Raw genomic sequence first — 19585 nt, forward strand, 5'->3', positions numbered from 1 at the left:
ATATTGCAGCCAGCCACCAGGGGCAACCAAAATGTTTTGGCCTCACTTTTGGGGTGTTGTCATGTTGTCCATCTTCATCATACAGTCTATGCAAGCAACCATCTGATACTTCTCCAAGCGTGTATTAAATCTATGGTGGCTGAAGCGAAAACATAAATGACCCTATCTAGAGCCAATGTTTGGTTTGTCCATTCTGAGCTACTGTAGAAACAACATGTCAAACTCTGTGGATGAGGACCCGCTCCATATGTAGATATAAATATCTGATTCTACAGTAACTAAAACACAATGATTCTTGGTTTCAGGTGATTATACACTAACAAAAACAATATTATATTCATTTTTTTGCCAATATATTCCCCTAAATCCTACACATTGGACCTATAAGATGTTTTTTAAAAAAAACATTGTTTCATTCAACAAATCTGTTGGAGCTATGATGGCGATGGCTTTTAATCTACCCATAGCCAATTATTCAGTGAAAGTAGAAAAATATACCCCCAATCAGCAAAATAGACAGAAATGCAGGGCACATCACAAGAAGCATTTTTTTAAAAATGTCTTGTGGTGAATTTATCTTTAAGCCCAGTTTACCTTGGCACCTTGAATGTAATACGAATTTGAAGGATTGTTTGAATCTGTCGCACCACCTCATCAATTGCTTACAGGTAGAGGGAACGTCTGAATCGGGTTAGGACAGGACTTAATATAGCAGCTTTTTTAACTTCATACTTAAGCAACATTCAGCAAACACATCTGCCACTGTGCCCAAACAAAGAACTACCGCAATTCATCTTTTTCAAATTAATGTCTCTTTTCTTATTACAGAGTCAAAAGTCTACAGCACACACGTTTAAATGTCACACCTGTGAGCGACGTGCTGCTGCTCAGACAAGTTTGTGTTCCTTTTTATCATTTCTGTGTGATATCGAACACAATAACACATTACAGTACTCAGTTCCAACACTTTTTGATTAAGTTTTTCCTAACGCGAACGACTGGTACAAAAATACTCTTTCAGTACATTGTTCATTGCACTTATTTTTGGTGGCGTCTCATTCAAAGGCCTAGACACATCTACAAATTGGTTAGCATGGGGTCCTGTTTAGTTTTTCTTTGGGGTTTGGACTGTACGGTCATTGTGTACATTAGGTAGAATAGACTCGCTCAGAGGCCTCAGTTGTAAGCACCTTGACTGATACAACAAGTAAAGTGGTGGGATGTCATGTCATCTAAGGTTAATACTGAAAATACATGAAAAGATGAAAAAATATGTGTTGGGTGACAGTGTTTCATGGTCAACACACATTCTTGATTTTTTTTTTTCTTTTTTCTTTTTTTTTAGGAAACAAAAATAACCTTGTGTTTGGTTAAGGACCATAATGAATCACATTATGACTTTTAAGTCTTTGTGGTTGTCATTGCAACTTCCCCTAACATTAATTGTCCCTTTGCACTTGATAACCTTTCCTCCAAAGTGGTCTACTACATTAACCAAAAGACAACACTAGTGGTCTCAGATGCTCATAACTTATTTGAAGCCTGCACTAATTTGTGCTCATCCTCTCCCAGCCTCTCTCCCCTTTCCTCTCTTTCATTTCTTAACCAGGGGTTGAGTAACATCTGAGGTAAAATTAGAGGTAAAGGGTGACTGTTCATCTAATTGACAAACAGGGCAACATGAAACAAATAACTTCCTCAAAATCTCATGTTTGTGAATACGTGATAGTGTGTGCCATTGGGGGATTCTGTCAATATGTTTTACATTTAGTAAAATATACCAATCAAAATTATAACAATCATATATATAAACATCTTTAGTTTTTTGTGTTTTTCTTTCTTAAAAAAAACAGACATTTGAAACAGTGTACACATCATTGTTGCCTGTGCCACTCTCTTCTTTTAATAAAGTCTCTGACCGCTAATTCTAGATCAGCCAACTCTCAATAAATCCACTATGAAGGCTCCAGATGACTCCCACAGAGCCTGGTCTGAGTGCAGTGAACCCTCAGCAGGCAAGGACCAGTGAGGAAGGCCCTGGGTTGAAAAGAGAAAGAGCGAAATGCAGTGGAAGGCCGTGGGGTTTTGGAGGGCCGCGTTGGAGGTCTGGGCCCACTAAGAGCACTGTTCAACCTGGTAACCTCCTGCAACCCTACATGCGCTCTCTCCTCTCAACACCCAAACCTCCTGGGTCCAGGTAACTCCTCCCACCCCCTAGCCTGGCCTCATCGGACCGCCTTGTGCTTTCCCCCACAGCAGCCACACCTCTCCCCACACCGCAGGCAGGCGCGCAAAGGCAGGTAGCAGCACATGCAGGGCACGAAGAGTGACAGGGCCAGGAGGGCCAACCAGCGGGCACAGCAAAGGGGGTGCGGGTGGCCCCCCATTGAGTCATCACATGAGCAAGGCTCCCAGAACTCACCCTCAGAGTCCGACATGCAGTGGTAGAGCAGACTCTCTGCACACCACACACAGGTCCACTGGCGCAGGCAGTGCAGGGCCGGATCTGGGGCATCTCTGCAGCGGCCCCGCCCGTTCTCCGAAGCACTGAAAACAGAGCGGCAGTACACACAGCGTGATGAGCATGACGATGAAGCCTGAGGACACGGGCTGTCGTCGTCGGGGGAAATTACCCCCGGGTCGCCGCCGGTGGCCCCTCCTCCTCTCTTACGAGTCCGCGACCGGGGCGTGGCCAATGAGGTGTGGATGCAGCAGGGAGAAGGTGAGCCTTTGCCCGTCTCCTGGGGTGAGCCGGCACCTGAGGACACGCCTGACACAGCGTTGGGCATGGACATACAGGTAGGCGACGACGAGGACAGCCGCTGGGAAGCTTTACTGTCCAGGCTCACTGTCACATCGCAGCCTGCCGTCCCCACTCCTGCCAACTCCTTCTCAAAGCGAACCACGCAAAGCTCTGACTTGTCCTGCAGACTCCCTCCACCACCGACAACCACACCTCCGGTCAGCCCCCCGACCATAGTCCTGGTAGCCCCTGCCCGTCGGTAGTCCTCATAACCTCTGGAACCCCACAGGTCTTTGCAAGGGTCCACACTGCGCAGGTCTCCCTCCTCCAGCAGAGAAATCGTGGGTGAGAGGGGAGACAGAGGAGATGAGGCCGGGGGGCCCACAGGAGGAGTAGGTGGAGCAGGAGGTGGGGGCGGGGGCGCTGGTGGATTTAACACAGCCGTCATTTGTGAGAGCTGGTGCTGTCCTGGTCTGGTGTGGATCTGTGGAGAGGGTATAGAATTACAGATTGAGTCAGGAACAATGTGTACTGTGGCCGCCGTTACAGAAGGCTTTCATCTCCAGGATATCTCAGATAGGAGCACAAATGATTGAGAACCCCAATTTTGACAAAAATTTAATTCTATGGACAACAGTGAGTCACTTCAATTTTATTTTACTTTGTATGGAATAAATAATTGTCTGCTGGCTTGGACTTAAGGGTGGAGACAGAGGGGAAAAAACAGCTAGTCAGCCTTATATGTTCTTTTTTTGTTTTTTCATAATTTTTAAATTGCTTTTATGTCTAACATTGAATCTGAAATATCATTGATTTTGCTGAAAATGCCAGAGGATCCAAGAAGTTCCCACATCCCACTTTCAAGGTCCAGATTAAAGATGTAGGGGGACATATATTTGCAGAAATGAAATAGGCTATAACACAATAAAATGTTTTCTTTAGTGTATAATCACCTGTAAATAAGAATTGTCATGCTTTTGGTACCTTAGAATTAGACGTTGATATCTACAAAGAGAGTGGGTCCTCATCTACAGAGATCACCGTATTGCACTGCTGTTTTTGTACAGCAGTCCAGAACAGACAACCCAAAAATTGTCTCGAGACAGTGCCGTTCTTTTTGTGTGTTTTTGTGTCAGCCACGGAAGTTAGAAGCCTCTCTTTAACAAGATCATTGGAAAAACACTGATTTTAAAGTGAAACTGCTTTATTCAGTGTTTTTACGGTTTTAATCATCTGATCCATTTCTTGTGGAAGCCATGAGACCTCGGCAGATAATTCATCTCCTGGTAAAAACCTCCTGAACAATAAACGCTGCAGGTATTCAAACTGGGAAAAGTTTCAGCTGGTTGCAATGTGCAGTCGTCTCCACTAGATGCCACTAAATCTCCCTAAATATTTCACACTGTTCCTTTAAGAGCTATTCTTTTTGTACTCATCATTAGAGCTCACAAGTGCGACAAAAACACATAAAGAGAAGTCTGTGGACCTGGAGTACAGTGTGTTGCATTACCTGAGCAGGTGTCTGAGTGGTGACAGCATGGCTGGATCCAAAACTAAACTCTTCCGACCGCACAAAGCAGGTAGACGACGACTCGCTCGTCACTATGGTGATGGGTTTTGGAAGCATCTCCTTTCTGCTGTTGGATGACGACTCACTTCCTGTATGGGACTGCCAGAGACTACATGTCAACCCACAAGTCAAAACCAGCAATAACTGCATCACCTTTTTAGAGAATAAATGCTCAACCACCGAACAACTTTGAAACTCACAGCTTGTCCATCATCTTCGGTGTCAGCCTCTTCTGGTGTGGAGGACGAGGGCGAGTCAGAGCCTTGATGACAGGAATAGAGAGGATTTAGGTTTGCTTGATACTAGAAGCCAACATGATCACAACTAATGATGTTTTTTTTATATGCGCCACATGTATCTCTACCTCTGTCGAGCTTGTCTATGACAGCCTGCAGCCCTTTCTCAAAGGAGATGGCATCTGCAGGACTCTGGAACGTTAGGCCAAACTTTCGATCTTCTACTCGCCAGTGATGAAAGATGGGGTTCACCTTGTTGTACACTAAGCCCCTTTGCACTGCACACTCCAACACCGGCTAAAGACACAATCCCAGCAACATGAGAGGTTAGTTCAGCGGCCACGATGTTCCCATAAATCATGCCCTCACATAAACATATCTACAGTCTTTAGGTGGTGTTGAGGAGCAACGTGGCACCAAAGACAGCACACGCACACACTCACTGCTCGATCGCGCAGCCGCTCTCCATGTATGATGTATTCTCTCCGCCCCCTGCCGTCATGACTCCGCCCTTTACATATGACCACATGACTGAGGCCGCCACCTCCAAGGGGCACCCAACCGCCACTGGAGTCATCACGTGTCATCACCACTGCACGAACACGCACACTGTCAGGGAAGCCAAGAGAGTGAGCGGAGGCCCAGGCTGATTAAACAACGCAATGACACAGACATGCTTGCACTGATACACTCAGAAGAGAGCCTAGAACAACCTATACAAAAATGCAATATTAATTTCAGTGTGATGCAACTGTTTTCAGCTCCTCTGAACTGTGATTGCATGATGAAATTCACACAAAGAAGACAGAATTGACAGCTGGCCTAGCCGACATTGCAACATGACAGCTCAAAGACGCATCATACAGTGATAGTTTTTATCATCACGCGATTGAGGTCAATCTTATTTTAATTAGCGTGCGATGACGGTAAACACGTGAAAAATCACGAAATATTTGGATAGGTCTGGTCATTTAAACATGTCTGCTGCTTAACTGAGCTGCGCTGAGAATAAAGGAACAATGAAGCAAATGGATAGAAAGAAAAAAGCTTAAAGGAGGAAAGAATTGGCTTAGAGGAGGGAGGAAGAATGAGTGTTTCCCAGATAGATGTATCAATGAACGCGCCCATTCGCCATCAGAGGCCCCGGCATTCTTGCAAAAAAAAAAAAAAAAAGCTCTGCCCTCGCCAATCGGCTGAATTATTCAGCATCACAGTTCGACATGTGCATGTAATGCATGCACAGGTGGGTCTCTTTTGGTTATTTTCAAAACACACTTATTTTTAAGTGCTACAATTATTTTCCCAGACGCTCCTTTTCTCAATTCCGCCCCTGCTGCACGCACTCATTAACACACCCCGATATTATGTTATATTTTTTATGAATGGGATGGAGCGAGACTGGCTTCGACATCGCGAAAAAAAACGTATAAGGCCCTAATACAATGCAATCGCATGTGAAGAAGGGAAGGAAAAAGGAACGAGTGGGTGAGAGGATGGAGAGGAAACGATGGATGGGGGGAGGGGGCGATTAGAAAAAGGAAGGAGAAGAGGAGGGGTGAGGATGAGGGAGAGCGAGTGAGCGAGAGAAAAAAATCACATTTCATTCATAAAGTTTGGCTTTAAAAAATCATAATGAAACCCCGAGACACGTTGATAAAAATCACAACGCCTCCATCCCTCCCTCGTTTTACTGTAGCCATGTCTTGAATGACGCGATGCTGGCCCCGAACTCGCCGTATTTCGCCTTTTTTTTCCCACCATATATTTTACACATTGACTGATTTCGTGACTGTTTTTACCAATAGCAACCACGCATTTAGTTCTGAATTGTTGCATAGCTTCTGTTGTTTAACACGCTTTCATAACTATTATTTTTGAAATGTTGTGCGTGTAGGTTGTGTGCCAGTCGTCTAAAAGCACAGGTCCACATGTAGGTGGCTTAATATGTATCACATATTGGCATGGATATATCGGAAATGGGGTGTATGCTGTTGATTCAAGACTACGTAATGGTGTTTTTATTCTCGGCAGCCTGCTAAATTGTAGAGCACCGATTGTGATAATAGTGCATGATGCTGGATTGGTGTAACATTGATGGCGGTGGCGTCCTATCTATCCGTTTTGGCGGATGACTGAATATGTGCAATGTTAAAAATGAAAATGTAAGGACTTACTCGCCCTCCATGGCTCGGTGTTGCCCGCCGCTTGCAGCAGCCCACCCCAGGGTCTCCTCTCTCTCTCTTTTTATGCTCCTTTCAGGAAACACTCACAGGCTCACTCACATTCTCTCTCTGTATCTGCTCTCATTTTCCTAATCTTTTTATCTCTTCCTCCCTCTCTTCCTCTCGCTCTCTCTCTCCACCTTGATGTCGTTTCGGTGTATCAGGATAGGCTTGAGGTTGCAGCAGCCATTTTCCGCTGGCAGCATCCTCCCTCTCTCTCCCTCGCTCCCTCCCTCCTTCTCTCTCCCTCTCTCTCTCTCCCTCTCTCTCTCTCTCTCTCGCTCCAAATCACTCTCTCGCTTATTTCCTTTCTCACTCTACCTGCCCTGTGCCAACACATCCGCACTAATCATTGACAGCATCGTGGCTTTAGGTGGGCTATAGGGTATGGTAGTGCAACCATGTGATTGGAAATTATTGAAACTGAGCGCTGAGCTGCTGATATATGCAGTGACGTGGGTGGTAAATGAAAGGCTGGGTAAACCATGAATGACCTCCGGTTGATCCCCTGAGTATTACAAACTCTATAGAGCAAACATGAAAATAGATCAAATAAAATCAGATCGATTTGCCCTTCATTGCATCTTTGCGTGCATTTATGTTTTTTTTCAAATCAGAAAAGTATATGTTTATTGTGTTTAATTAAATTCTTAACTGAGATTATTAATGAAGCTCTCCATCATAAGAAGAGAAAGAGCTCAATCAAATGTCCTGTAGGATCGACCTGTAGAGTCGGTGCAGCAGCCTCAGAGATTTCAGTACCATGGACAGCAACACCTCTTGTGCCTCTGTGAAGAAACAGCCTCTTCCACGTTTAATTATAGTCATTGGTGAAATCAGTACCTTTATTTGAATAAAAATATGTCTGTGGCACTCTCGAGAGTCCTTTAAGATAATGTACTACATTTTAGTTTATTTATTTTTAAAGAAAAAGATAAAGGGGGGGGGGGTTTGTTTTTTATTTTTGGAAACAGTGTCTTGAAAGTGCTTCATGACTCCCCACTAAACAACACTAGCACTGAAAGAAGTGCACGTCTGTAGCAGGAATACAGTGTAAATGCCTTGAAATAATGTAAGTACATATAACTATTAATTTTCATTTATGTTTACTTTAAACCTAACTGTTCACTTTACTTAAAATGTAGTTATATCTACTTAATATTGTGAAGTTGCTGCAACTTAAAAATAATAAGTTTAATTAAATCAATCTTTCTAAGTTTTAGCAACTTCAGTAAACCAAGTTTACTGTGCTAGATATCTGTATTCTGCCAGTTTAATATATTTGTACTTTCTTTAATATAAAAACAAAACTTGAAAATCTTTGAACTTCCTCACTGGCAAAATCCTCTTTGTCATGTTCAGATTAAGTCAGACTAACTAGGTAATTTCACTTGTCATTTTTAAGTTGCAACAACTTTACAAAATTAAGTCAATACGGCTACATTTCAGGTAAACTTAACACTTAGATATAAAGTAAACATAAACTAAGATTTATAGTTATATTTATTTTCAAGGCAATTGGTTTCCAATGTTATTTTAAGTAAGATCAATGTGTCAGAATTTACAGTACAGGACCTTAAAGGCCACTACTATAAATTTACAGCATAAAATGTTAAGTCATAGTGCACAGTGGGTTTAAAGTCATATAAAGTAATTGCTCAAATTTCAGCAACTCCTGAGCAATACGTACAAAGTTTGCCACAGTCTTGTAAACTTTTGATTTAATATGCAAACTCTTGGCTTGTCAGTCTTAGGGTGTGATTCTTGCTTAGAATGTGAGAGGTCGATGGCTCAAATCCCAGACAAGCCTATTTAGCTAGTTGATACAAGTTGCACAAAATAACACACAAGGACTTGTCTCGTACTGTCCCTGAACAGAGTTTACTGAAAATGATCAAATACAAATGTGATAGTAGTGACATACTAGGGGTGGGTGATACCAAACTTTTAAATCTGATACAGTACTGATAGTTTTTGCTCAAGTTTAGCGTAATCAGTGGTTCATTTCTTAAATGGGTATGTGATTTTTTCAAATTTACAATACATCCAAAATTTAGACAGTATTAGAAATCTTTAAAAAATAAGCACAGAAAGACTATATTAATACATTTTACTACTTTAAGACAACAGGACACTGCAGTTTTTTTTAATAAACTATTACTCAAACAAAACCTGTGAAGAGGGCATTTGTGGGACTGACTCAAAATAAACTACAGTGGCTGTGGTTTGAGGTAATAAAGGGACATGATAACCAGCACAATGCTGTGGCTCCTTAATGAGTTTTCAACAGTTGAACAATGGAGCTCTATGACAGGGAGACATGCTATATCAGAGGTTGGACAGACCATATTTGTCATTGGTGGTTTTGGTATTTTCATGGGATTACTTTACATGAGAAAAACATGGAATATTACCAGAGAGAGAGAGAGAGAGAAAAAATAAGAAAAATATACAGGAAGTGTTTTGGTTAAATCTTGTGAATTTGATCAAATTTGTCAACACAAGCATGAGGAGGCAATGACGCATGTCTGCTCATGTGTGTTGCAATAGTATTGTTATAACTTTGCTGAACTTATTAAATCTTGCCCCTAACAAATACACCCCAATATCATGATTTCAAAATAATAATATGGAAACTAATAAAAACACATATATAATAAAAACTAAACTGAAACAAGCAAACCCACTCTAAAAACTAACTGGAACTAAACTGAGTTGAAAACAAAATATAAACTCATGAAAAAACTAAAAGTATAATAACTGATGCCTAAACCATCTGCATTGGATTCTTTGAATCACCACAGCAAGACTCGTAGCTTGCATAGCACTGAGAAAAACAGAGAAGGGAGAACATTCTCATCTATTACAGAAAACATTCAAAATGTTTGTTATATTAATGACTCGCATTTTGTAAATTAATTAGTTCCTTAAAATGACTTGCCTTCCCATAAAGTTAGAACTGTAGTGTAAAAACACTGGAATCCACAGCCATTCAAAAAGTTCATTTTTTTGGAATTGTTTATTGCAGACAAAGATTTAATATCAACTGGATTACAAACCATCTAGAGAGGAAGAGGAATTTCCATTTAGAAAACACTCACAAACTTCAGTGTCAATTCAGTCAGTTGCTAAGATACAAAGCAAGGGCAATACATTTCTGGGAGCTCTACTATGGAGAAAATTAACTTTGTATACAAAAAGAGTTTGCTTAAATTGGGGGGAAAATGCTGAGTTGATATTTTTGTGCGACACTGGCGAGCAAAGTCACAGGGTGGTGATTGTAATTAACTTTACTGTAGCTGTAAAAGAGCTGACACCCAAGGAGTATTAGACGTAGTAGCTAGACTTGAAGTCATTGTTTTTCGGTCACCAGCTGAGAATAACCCCTAAAAAGCTCAGTTTTCAATGTTGTTCAGATGGCATATTGGGTAAAATATTAAACTGTGACACTGAACCCCTTGAATGTCTTTAATAAAAGGTAGATGTGTAGCTATTGCTGAAAAGACTTGTCACCTGTGAAACTTAACGTTTTGTTCCAGATGTTTTAAAAAAGAAGGACCTGCACATAAGTGGAATACAGGAAAAATAAATGATTTTCGAGGTTTGGGCAACAAATCAACCACTCTGTCAATTAATGAAGTCAAATGCCTCAAGCAAACTGCATTTGAGCTGACTGGATGTACACAGGATCAGCGGTGTGTGTCTGTACATGGCTGAGTGTGTTCCTGGGGGCGGATTACACAATCATTTCAAGCTGTCGTGCATATTCGATGACCTGCTGTGCCAGCTCCGTAGAGGGGATGGTCACCTCCTCTGTCCGCTGCTGCTGACTGGTGAAAGAGTAATAGTAATCTGGGCTCAGACTCCATCCCCTCTGAAATGACATGAACAAATTCAGAAATTAAAACAAAAGAAAAACAGGAACAGCTAACAGCTGAACAGTATGTTATCTGCAGTTCTAGTCAATGCCTAGATGCTTTTAACACTGACACTAACGGTTTTATGAGCTTCAGTATATTTAAATACTAAATATTAGAGAGCTTAATAGATGCTGTTGGCCTTGTTTTAAACTCCTGACAAGTTGTTATCGTAACTATTTTTCACATTTGTAAAAATCACATGCATTTTCAGTTCTGCCGCTGCAAAGTACTGTTAATGTGCACAAACATCTTCTCAATCTTAAAAAGATAAAGTATGTAGAAGCCTTTCTAATAGAATTGTCACAAGTGAAATGTTAACAAAATGTACATATGTATATAAATATATATTTATTTTTTTTTGTTTTTTTGGTCCAAGTCTTGATGACCTTTTTTTCTTCTTTCCTTAAATGCAACTTCAAAATAAAAATAATATTAAAAAACTATTCAAAAATGATTTCTTCATGTGATCTCTGCCTACTACTTATAATCTGACACTAAATTTAAGTTTGTTTTCCAAATAAAAATATACCTACCTTGTTGGCATACTCTGTCATCTTATTTGGGGAACTGAAGAAAAGCACACGAGTGGCTTCGTTGAACTGGATCTGCTCATATGCCTTCTCTATACAACCTGCGATCTCATCACTGCAATTGAAAAGCACAGTTTTAGTTGACGTTCTCTTTAAAAGACTATGTCATTTTATTGTCTGATCTTGAACCGCGCTCAAGATTTAATAGATTAGCTCAGATTTGCTTAGCAGAATTTATAATTTTCTATATCAAGACACCTTACCAATTACCTATGGAAAGAAAAAAGGACAATATACTTGAATTGTCACCCATTTTACATTTGCCCTGGTCAATGTGTTGTTCATAGCATAAACCATCAGTTTTGTTGCTATGGTTACTTGCATCTTAATATACCTTTTCACGAATTTAGAATGGATTTAATTAACTGTCAACTGATCATGACATACACCAGCATTTTCCACAGCCATAGTATTACATAAGCAAAATTTAAAACAAGATGCACTGGGACTTGAACCAAAATATACAAATTAATTTCAAAGGAAATAATGAACAGCATTGGTTAAAAGCACATGAAAAGGACCATATCAATGAAACGAGTGAAGAAATGATAACAGACATGGTTACCATACTGATTCTTACCGAATTGTGTCGAGCAGAATATCTATAAAAAAGGTGTAGCTCTCTGCAGGGATGTTGCCTTTGGCAAGAAATACCTTGTTGTAGCTTCCTTCCATCAAGTACTGAAAAGGCCAGGAGAGGATACACAGTTATAGAATATGTAAACTGAGAATTTCACAGTGCCCGGCATTTATGCAGGGGAAATGTTTTATTATTTGTTCCAACTAAATTAAAAATTTAGACTTTTTAATTATTAATTTGTGATACATGTCATGAATAACAAATCTGTGTATCTGAGGCCAAAATCAAAATAAGTGAATATAATCATTGAGAGAATGTGATCATTTGAAGAAATTAATTGAGTAATTTAGGGGCACCACTAAACCAAAATACAGCTGCTAGCCTGCCACAAATCTTCTAAGTGCTCCTCTCGGATTGACTGGACAACCAACAACCAATTCATACTTAAGCAAAAATGTAAAAATATTAATTGGGGGGTACAAATTAATAATTGGATGAACAAATATTAACATTCTCCCCTTGATACCTAGTCACAGCAGAACAACAATACAAAATCAAACCCTGAATTTGTTCTTTGTTAATAGGTAAATTGCAGCACCTGCTCTAGGGACACTGGGTGCCTGATGTATACATTGGTCTGAATATCTCGTGCACTCAGTCTCTCAAGTTCTGTGTGAAACTCAGACACACGGTTCTGTGAGAGCAGGAAGAGCAGGTTCAGTCCAAGTAACTGGTGCATGTAGGCAGCTTCAGGCAGTTCATCCCTTGATAATAAAGGTAAAGAAAGAGCCATGTTAGAAGAACCCTGTGTAACAAATTCCCATAAATACACATAAAAGACAAAAAGGTGACATTACTTGTAATCAAAGTAGTAACATTTTAGCTGGGCCATGTATCTCTCAAATGATGGAATGTCCTTCTTGCGGATACTCCACAAGGCTCCGATTTCAAGGACATCACCTGAAACACAGTCAAAGAGCTGTCTTACTAGGGATAAATTCTTTAGAATTTAATTGATACATTACCAGACAATAATCCACGATTAATATGAATATTGTATGTCAGTTTGATTTGCCATTTATACTCACGAGCTAAAATGAGCTGCTGCTTGGTAAGCGCTGACCCACTGGTAGGTAAGAAGTTCAGCTCCAGTAATGAAACCTGTTTAAAAAAAAAAAAAGTTTGGAGTCATTTTCAACAAAATTTCAAATTGAATGTGTAATTTATTTGTCTTAATTGTTTAATAATCTAAACAGACACTAATCCTGACCATAGATTTATAAAGCACACTTAAAAAAAACTGAAACTGAATGACAAAAGGCAATGTCTTTTTACATTCTTCTAATGCATAAGACACATAGAGGTAGTCAGTTAAAGGTAACTAGACTTCAGGGAATTTTACCCCATGGTGGATTGTAACTGAATACATTTACTAAGGTTTTGTAAATTTTTAGGTACTTGCAATTTACTCAACTATTCACATTTAATGCCAACTTATACTTGACTACATTTTTTGAGGCAAATGTTATTTAACTTCACTGCATTTGTTTTTTTTAAAATGTATTTATTAGTTACTTTACAGATCTTTACTATTAACATACATTTTACATCAAATTAATTATTACATATCAGCTTTCCAACAGTAAGCTATATAATGTATTTAAAAAATACAGCTACTATATTTAAGTGATGTACATATTAATAAATCAATAATCAAGAACTACAACATATAGCTCTTATAGATGCTATAACATAATGTTCTTTCTTCATGACTACTTTACTTAAAGCTATATTTTGACGCTGCCATTTATGTGCTATATAACAGATATTCTACAGAGGAGCTGTAAAAAAAAAAAAAAAAAAGATAAATAAAAAGTAAAAGCTTAGGGACGTTAGAGACATAAATAAGCTGAAAGTCGTCTTCATTATCTTTAGTTGAATTTGTGACTGGGGTGTCAATTCCAGGTTGAAACTAGTTTGACAATGCATTGGCCAAAGGTACATCAACGTTAGCATCTCTGACTATTTCCTGTCTTCCGAAAGTGATTTAACTATATTATCAGCCAAACGCAAATGTGTAACTTAGCAAACACATACAAACTCAAAGTTGTCAGCCCAACAAATATCACGGTAGCGTTAAGTGTCAAAAGTTTACCTAATAAACACTCTACACACACCGTTAGCATGGTTAAGCTACATTAGCAGACTAGCTACATTTGCTAACAGCGCTGACGCTTCTACATAATTGAGTGTTCCTGAGTTGAGTCAAACAAATACATTAAAATATACAAATCGATGTGCGACTTCACCTTGAGTTTGCTCAGAAGTTCTCCACATTTACTCAGGTTTGGGTTTTTCTTGTTCCACTCCGTTTTGAGTGTCTCATAAAGACCTGCGGTCTCTTTCAACGCCATGGTGATTCGGCAAAATACACGACACAGGCCACCGGAATACGGTAAATGACTGTCGTGAAGTGCTCCTGTTGCCATGGTTCCTTGGGAACGAAATAAAGGCGTTTATTTATGTATGTATCTCTTTATTTATTTATTGGCTGATAGACGACAGAAATAGTCTAATCTATCCCCCCTTTCAGTCATTTTTGTCTTTGATCCCAAAGAGCACCTGTTTTTGACACCTACACATGTGAAGTACCTCTCCTCAGCCAAACCTTTTAATAAATATTTGCAAATAGCTCCGGAACGCTGGTTTTAAAGCATGTCTTATTTTACCTAGGAATTACTGGACAAATAACAAATATATATATATATAAAAAAAAATACTGCAACATAACAGTGGGTGGCGATGATGCTCCGCCTGGGCTGCAAGAAAAAAGAAGAAGAAGAAGAGGAAGAAGAGGAAGAAGAAGAAGAAGAGGGAGACAGAAGGCGGATCAAGATGGCGGCTTTCGGCACGGAGCGGTGGTTGAATGATTTACCAAACCATAATATTTTCCAAAAAATACGAGATAAGTTGGATACAGAAACCACTACAAATGAAAAGGGGATCGCTAAAAATCTCACCTTTTGTTTGGGAGGGGACTTGTTCGTGTGGGACGATACGGACCGCGTGTTTTACACGACCAACTTACGACAGTTAAAACACGGATGAGAGTAGCGGGAAGTACCAGACCTTGCTGTGCATCAACCCTCCTCTCTTCGAGTTGAACCAAGTGTTGTTTTAAGTCCAACTCAGCACCACGTCGCACTCATCGGGCAGCGGGGGGTCTCGGTACTGGAGCTTCCTCAAAGGTGGGGCAAGAGGTCCGAGTTTGAGGGCGGACGGAGCGAAATCAATTGCAGGACCATCCCGGTGGCGGAGCGCTTCTTCACCAGCTCCCCGTCTGTGAGTCTACGGCAGGCGGCTTGGTACCCGAGCGAGACTGACGAGCCACACTTGGTGCTGCTCACTTCCGACAACACCATCAGGTTTTACGGCTTGAAGTTGCCCCAAACTCCAGCCAAAGTCCTGTCACTGTCACAGTCTGAAGATGACAGCAGCAGCCATCCTCCGGTCCGCTCCTACGCAGCATCTCTTGGTGAGATAGCAGTCGCGTTTGACTTTGGGCCGATTTCGCCCCCACTTCGACATTTGGCAGCACAGAGGTCCAAAGAACAGCTTGTCTACCCTCTGTACATCCTCTATGAAAACGGGGAGACCTATGTGAGCTACACGAGCCAGGCAAACGGTGTGAGTGTAACTAAACCTGTTGGACCCCTCCCAATGTATCCTGCAGCAGAGGATAACTATGGTTATGATGCTTGTGCCATTCTCTGCCTTCCCTGTGTGCCCAGTATCCTGGTCATCGCCACAGAGACAGGCACGTTGTATCACTGTGTGGTCTTGGAGTCTGAAGAGGAGGAAGAAGCAGTGGAGAAGTGGACCACAGAGGCCGTGCCAGCTCTCTATGTATTTGAGTGTGTAGAGCTGGAGCTTACCCTCAAAGTAGCCACTGGAGAGGATGAGGAGCCTCAAGATTTTGATTTCACCTGCCCAATCAGACTGCACAGAGACCCCTTGTGCCAGCACAGGTATCATTGCACCCATGAAGCTGGGGTGCACAGTGTGGGGCTAATATGGGTCAACAAGCTGCAGAAGTTCCTCCAGTCTGGCGAGGAGGATAAGGACAGTATCCAGGAACTGGCTGCTGAGAAGCGCTGTATAGTAGAGCACATTCTTTGTACCAGACCGCTCCATACCAGCCAGTCAGCTCCAGTCCGTGGCTTTTTGATTGTGTCTGACCTTTCCTTGGGTGCCACCATGATTTGCATCACCAGTACCTATGAGTGCATCTTGCTGCCCCTGCTGAGCTCCATCCGCCCTCCCTCTCCTCCCCTGCTCTGTTCCCATCCAGGTCCAGGCTCTGGTAGCTCCCCTCTGCGCGGGCTGGCTGACGACTCTTTTGAGCAGCACATTCGCAACATCCTGGCACGCAGCTCCACCAACCCTCTCGTACTGAAAGCAGGAGACAAGGACACATCACCGCCACCCTCTGAGTGTCTGCAGCTCCTCAGCAGAGCCACGCAGGTCTTCAGTGAGGAGTACATTCTCAAGCAGGACATGGCCCGTGAGGAGATGCAGAGGAGGGTTAAACTCCTGACAGGTCAGAAGAACAAGCAGCTGGAGGAGATGACTCTGTGCAGGGAGGAGAGGAAGAGTCTGAGAGAGGCTGCAGAGAGGTTGGCTGATAAGTACGAAGATGCAAAGTATCGCCAGGAAACCATCATGAGCAGGGTTAAAAAAGTGCTGAGCAGCCTTCAAAGCCAACTGCCCATACTGTCAAACAGTGAAAAGGATATGAAGAAGGAGCTGCAGATCATCAGCGATCAACTCAAACACCTGGACAACTGCATCAAACAGGTGAACATGAAGATGGAGTACCAGAAGACGCAAGTGGACAAAGACGTACCCGCAGCCAGAACGACAGTCTCACTCAACGCCCACCAGAAGAAGGTTGTACAGGATGTCCTCAGAGAACAGGGACAGCAAATCGGTGACATGATGAAACAGATCAAAGACATCAAAAATCATTTCAGTTTCTAAGCACTGCAGAAAACAGTAAAAATGTACTTTAAACGATTGGGGGAAATAATTCAAATGCTCTTTTGACCACGGTGATTAAATCTGCCTTTTTGTGACATTTGGTGAGAAGCGGGAACGAGTGCTTTAGTCACAAGTTGATGTGCCCTGTGTGGAATGTTGGTTTTTTTTTTCAAGTGAAAGATATTTTATATACACACAGATATAACTTTACCTTTCATACTAAGTTTGTCTCTTAATAGGGTTATAATAGGTTTACCTCCATGTTTTCACGTTTAATGTTAATGTTGAGTTAGTGATTTGGTCAGTGGCAGAATATGTATGGATGTATAGGCAGAAAAAATGCAACTATTTTGAGATTTTCAACCCGATTGATTTTTGTTTTTTTGGATCAATAATAAAATTTAAAGTTCTCTGTCCTTACTGTTTTGTTACACATTCAATCATCTAATTACTATGAAAAAGGGGAATTCTATACAGATTGATTTAACTATTTTTTTTTTTTTTTTAAAGAGCAGAAAAGGGAGGTTAATCCTTTGGAATCTGGGCAAATTGGTTTGATTTCTTCCAAAAACAAAGCACCTTGAGAAGACATGGCCCAAATATTAGCAAGAAATTAATCAAAAGTTACAAGAAAATTACCTGTAAAGAAGCCAAGAGGAGGACAGTAAAAGCAAACAAGACAATGGCTGGAAATAAGTGCTGATATTATAAAATAGAAATGTATTTTTAAAAAAATCTAACATGATTTTAAATATATAATATAGTAATTATAAATAGAGTCTTTTGGATTTTTTTTTTCAGAGAGTATCTTGGAAGATCTGATCCATAGCAGATCCATAAATATGATGTTTTCCGCATATGATATCTGTGACATATCCGTTAGGGTTACCAGATTTGTATATCACAAAGATTGCAGATCTGGAAAAATACCATCAACAGATTTTCAGGCAACTGCAGATACAAAGATATCTGACATATTCACGAATCTGCAGTACTGTATCAGCTATCCCAAAAATTGAATTATCTATGTCGACTACAGACCTTTACACAAGCATGTTAGGGATTACATGTTTAACATTAAACTAATTTGTCAAAGATGCTAATGTGATATTTATCTATAGTATAATCTGTTGGAAATACAATGTTAGGTGTCCCTTACCCCAAAAATCGTACAAAGAACAAAGGAGCTTACAGCTAGCCTGAAAGATCTACAATTTTATCTCTGACATATCCATAGATATTTTGAAAATATCTCATTAGTTGTATATACATCTTGATACTGTCTGTATACATATCCTATAAGATACCTATCATACTGTATATTTCATGAATATTGTAAAGATAGATGTCATGATTCTGGATTTTTCAGGGTCCAATCCTGTTTACGGATGTATGTGGGCACACACACACGCACACACAGGACCTATAGACCTATATGCGTTAAATGTAGAGAGATGTCAGAGTGATGGAGCTGACACATAGTCAGAGATTCAAGCAGTTAGAGCTTTGGTGCTTTACCCAAGGCACCTCAGCAGTGTCAAGGTGGTAAACTGGCACCTCTCCTGCTACCAGTCCACACTCTGTAACGTGGTCTAAGCTGGACGATGTTATCAACTAGTTAGTAAGACGCAATGCTTGATAGTAATTAAATATTTTCTTCATCTTTTACTCTGTGTCAGCAAGTATATTATGCTGGTTTTCTACATAAGCAAAACATGTAGCTACTTTGTACATTTTCAGCTAAGTGGAAGCTAATATTTGAGCACACAGCAGCTTAGTTACTGCCGTCCACGCAAGATCTACAAAGAGTTAGTGTCGTTTTTATTTTATCTAAAGTCCTATTCTCACAGGACTACCTATTGAGCACCAGATGACATTTAGACATTTTTTTTTTTTTGGCTAAATCTGGTTGGCTTAATTTAGCCCCCAAAAAGACTTTCAAAAACGGGTCTGACTTGTCCTTATTTAGCCCAAAAATTGACGTTGACAATTGGACTGTGTTTAGACCATCTGACTTTTATTTTATTTTCTATTTTTTTTTATTATTAATTTGCACCATTAAAAAAGTTAGAAACTGGGCTTATATAAATATCTCACAGAAGGCAATACAGTAAATTACAATACTTTGATACTTGGTCCTAATTTAGCCCCAAAAAAGAAGTTAAAAATTGGTCTATGTTTAGACTGTTTGACTTGGCCCTAATTTAGCCCAATAAAAGACATTGAAAATTAGTCTAGGTGTAGACTGTCTGTTCTTATTCTAATTCAGCCTGTGAAAAAGACACTGAAAAGTGGTCTATGTTTAGAATTTCTGTTTTTGTCCTCATTTATATAAATACAGCAATGAAAATACGGTCTCATACAGCAAATGTGGAAGTTTTCTGAGCATTTTGATTGCTGTATAAATACTTAAGTATACAATATAAATATACACACAGCTTATGGACATTCTTAGGATGACCACTATAGCTTCCTTTTGGTCAAATCCAATGTTTTACATTTATATCCAGGTGTGTGTGTGTGTGTGTGTGTGTGTGTGTGTGTGTGTGTGTGTGTTTATGGGACAAATGAACTGCCCAGTAATTTTGACTGACCCCGCCTACTGCGCATGTCAGTGAAGGGATAGCGCATGCTATGGACCGCCAGATTTTGAACGTTCCAATCCTTAACTTTATGGATCTTCC

The 19585-nt window shown here is 40.4% G+C and overlaps 3 protein-coding genes across 3 annotated transcripts; 1 reads left to right on the forward strand and 2 right to left on the reverse strand.

The window, feature by feature from the left end:
* Positions 1-1042: 1042 nt before the first annotated feature.
* spred3 (sprouty related EVH1 domain containing 3) lies at positions 1043-6869 on the reverse strand. Its single transcript, XM_042487170.1, has 6 exons — positions 6724-6869; positions 4993-5158; positions 4678-4846; positions 4514-4575; positions 4254-4412; positions 1043-3227 (listed from the first exon to the last, which is right to left on the reverse strand). The coding sequence occupies exons 1-6, from the start codon at positions 6732-6734 to the stop codon at positions 2226-2228; spliced, it is 1569 nt and encodes a 522-aa protein (XP_042343104.1). The 5' UTR covers positions 6735-6869; the 3' UTR covers positions 1043-2225.
* Positions 6870-9771: 2902 nt separating this feature from the next.
* Positions 9772-14350, reverse strand: psmd8 (proteasome 26S subunit, non-ATPase 8). Its single transcript, XM_042486613.1, has 7 exons — positions 14171-14350; positions 12950-13022; positions 12719-12821; positions 12460-12625; positions 11862-11962; positions 11225-11336; positions 9772-10645 (listed from the first exon to the last, which is right to left on the reverse strand). The coding sequence occupies exons 1-7, from the start codon at positions 14348-14350 to the stop codon at positions 10508-10510; spliced, it is 873 nt and encodes a 290-aa protein (XP_042342547.1). The 3' UTR covers positions 9772-10507.
* A 369-nt stretch (positions 14351-14719) lies between these two features.
* LOC121943213 (nucleoporin 88-like) lies at positions 14720-17091 on the forward strand. The gene is given in 3 exon segments (XM_042486685.1): positions 14720-14957; positions 14959-15036; positions 15039-17091. Coding segments are annotated over 3 exon segments (2142 nt in total). The 5' UTR covers positions 14720-14756; the 3' UTR covers positions 16902-17091.
* The last annotated feature ends 2494 nt before the right edge of the window (positions 17092-19585 follow it).

This window comes from Plectropomus leopardus, chromosome 5 (genome assembly GCF_008729295.1).
Source record: "Plectropomus leopardus isolate mb chromosome 5, YSFRI_Pleo_2.0, whole genome shotgun sequence".
NCBI lineage: Eukaryota > Metazoa > Chordata > Actinopteri > Perciformes > Serranidae > Plectropomus > Plectropomus leopardus.

Bases quoted from the DNA above. Each gene is read 5' to 3' on its own strand.
- spred3 (XM_042487170.1), bottom strand. The intron at 4,576-4,677 runs GTAGAGATACAT...CCTGTCATCAAG, and splicing joins CATAGACAAGCTCGACAGAG to GCTCTGACTCGCCCTCGTCC. The intron at 4,413-4,513 runs GTGAGTTTCAAA...AGTCTCTGGCAG, and splicing joins CCGAAGATGATGGACAAGCT to TCCCATACAGGAAGTGAGTC.
- psmd8 (XM_042486613.1), bottom strand. From the start codon at position 14,350: ATGGCAACAGGAGCACTTCACGACAGTCATTTACCGTATTCCGGTGGC. The intron at 13,023-14,170 runs GTGAAGTCGCAC...TTTTTTAAACAG, and splicing joins AACTTCTGAGCAAACTCAAG to GTTTCATTACTGGAGCTGAA. The intron at 10,646-11,224 runs GTAGGTATATTT...ATGTCATTTCAG, and splicing joins TGACAGAGTATGCCAACAAG to AGGGGATGGAGTCTGAGCCC.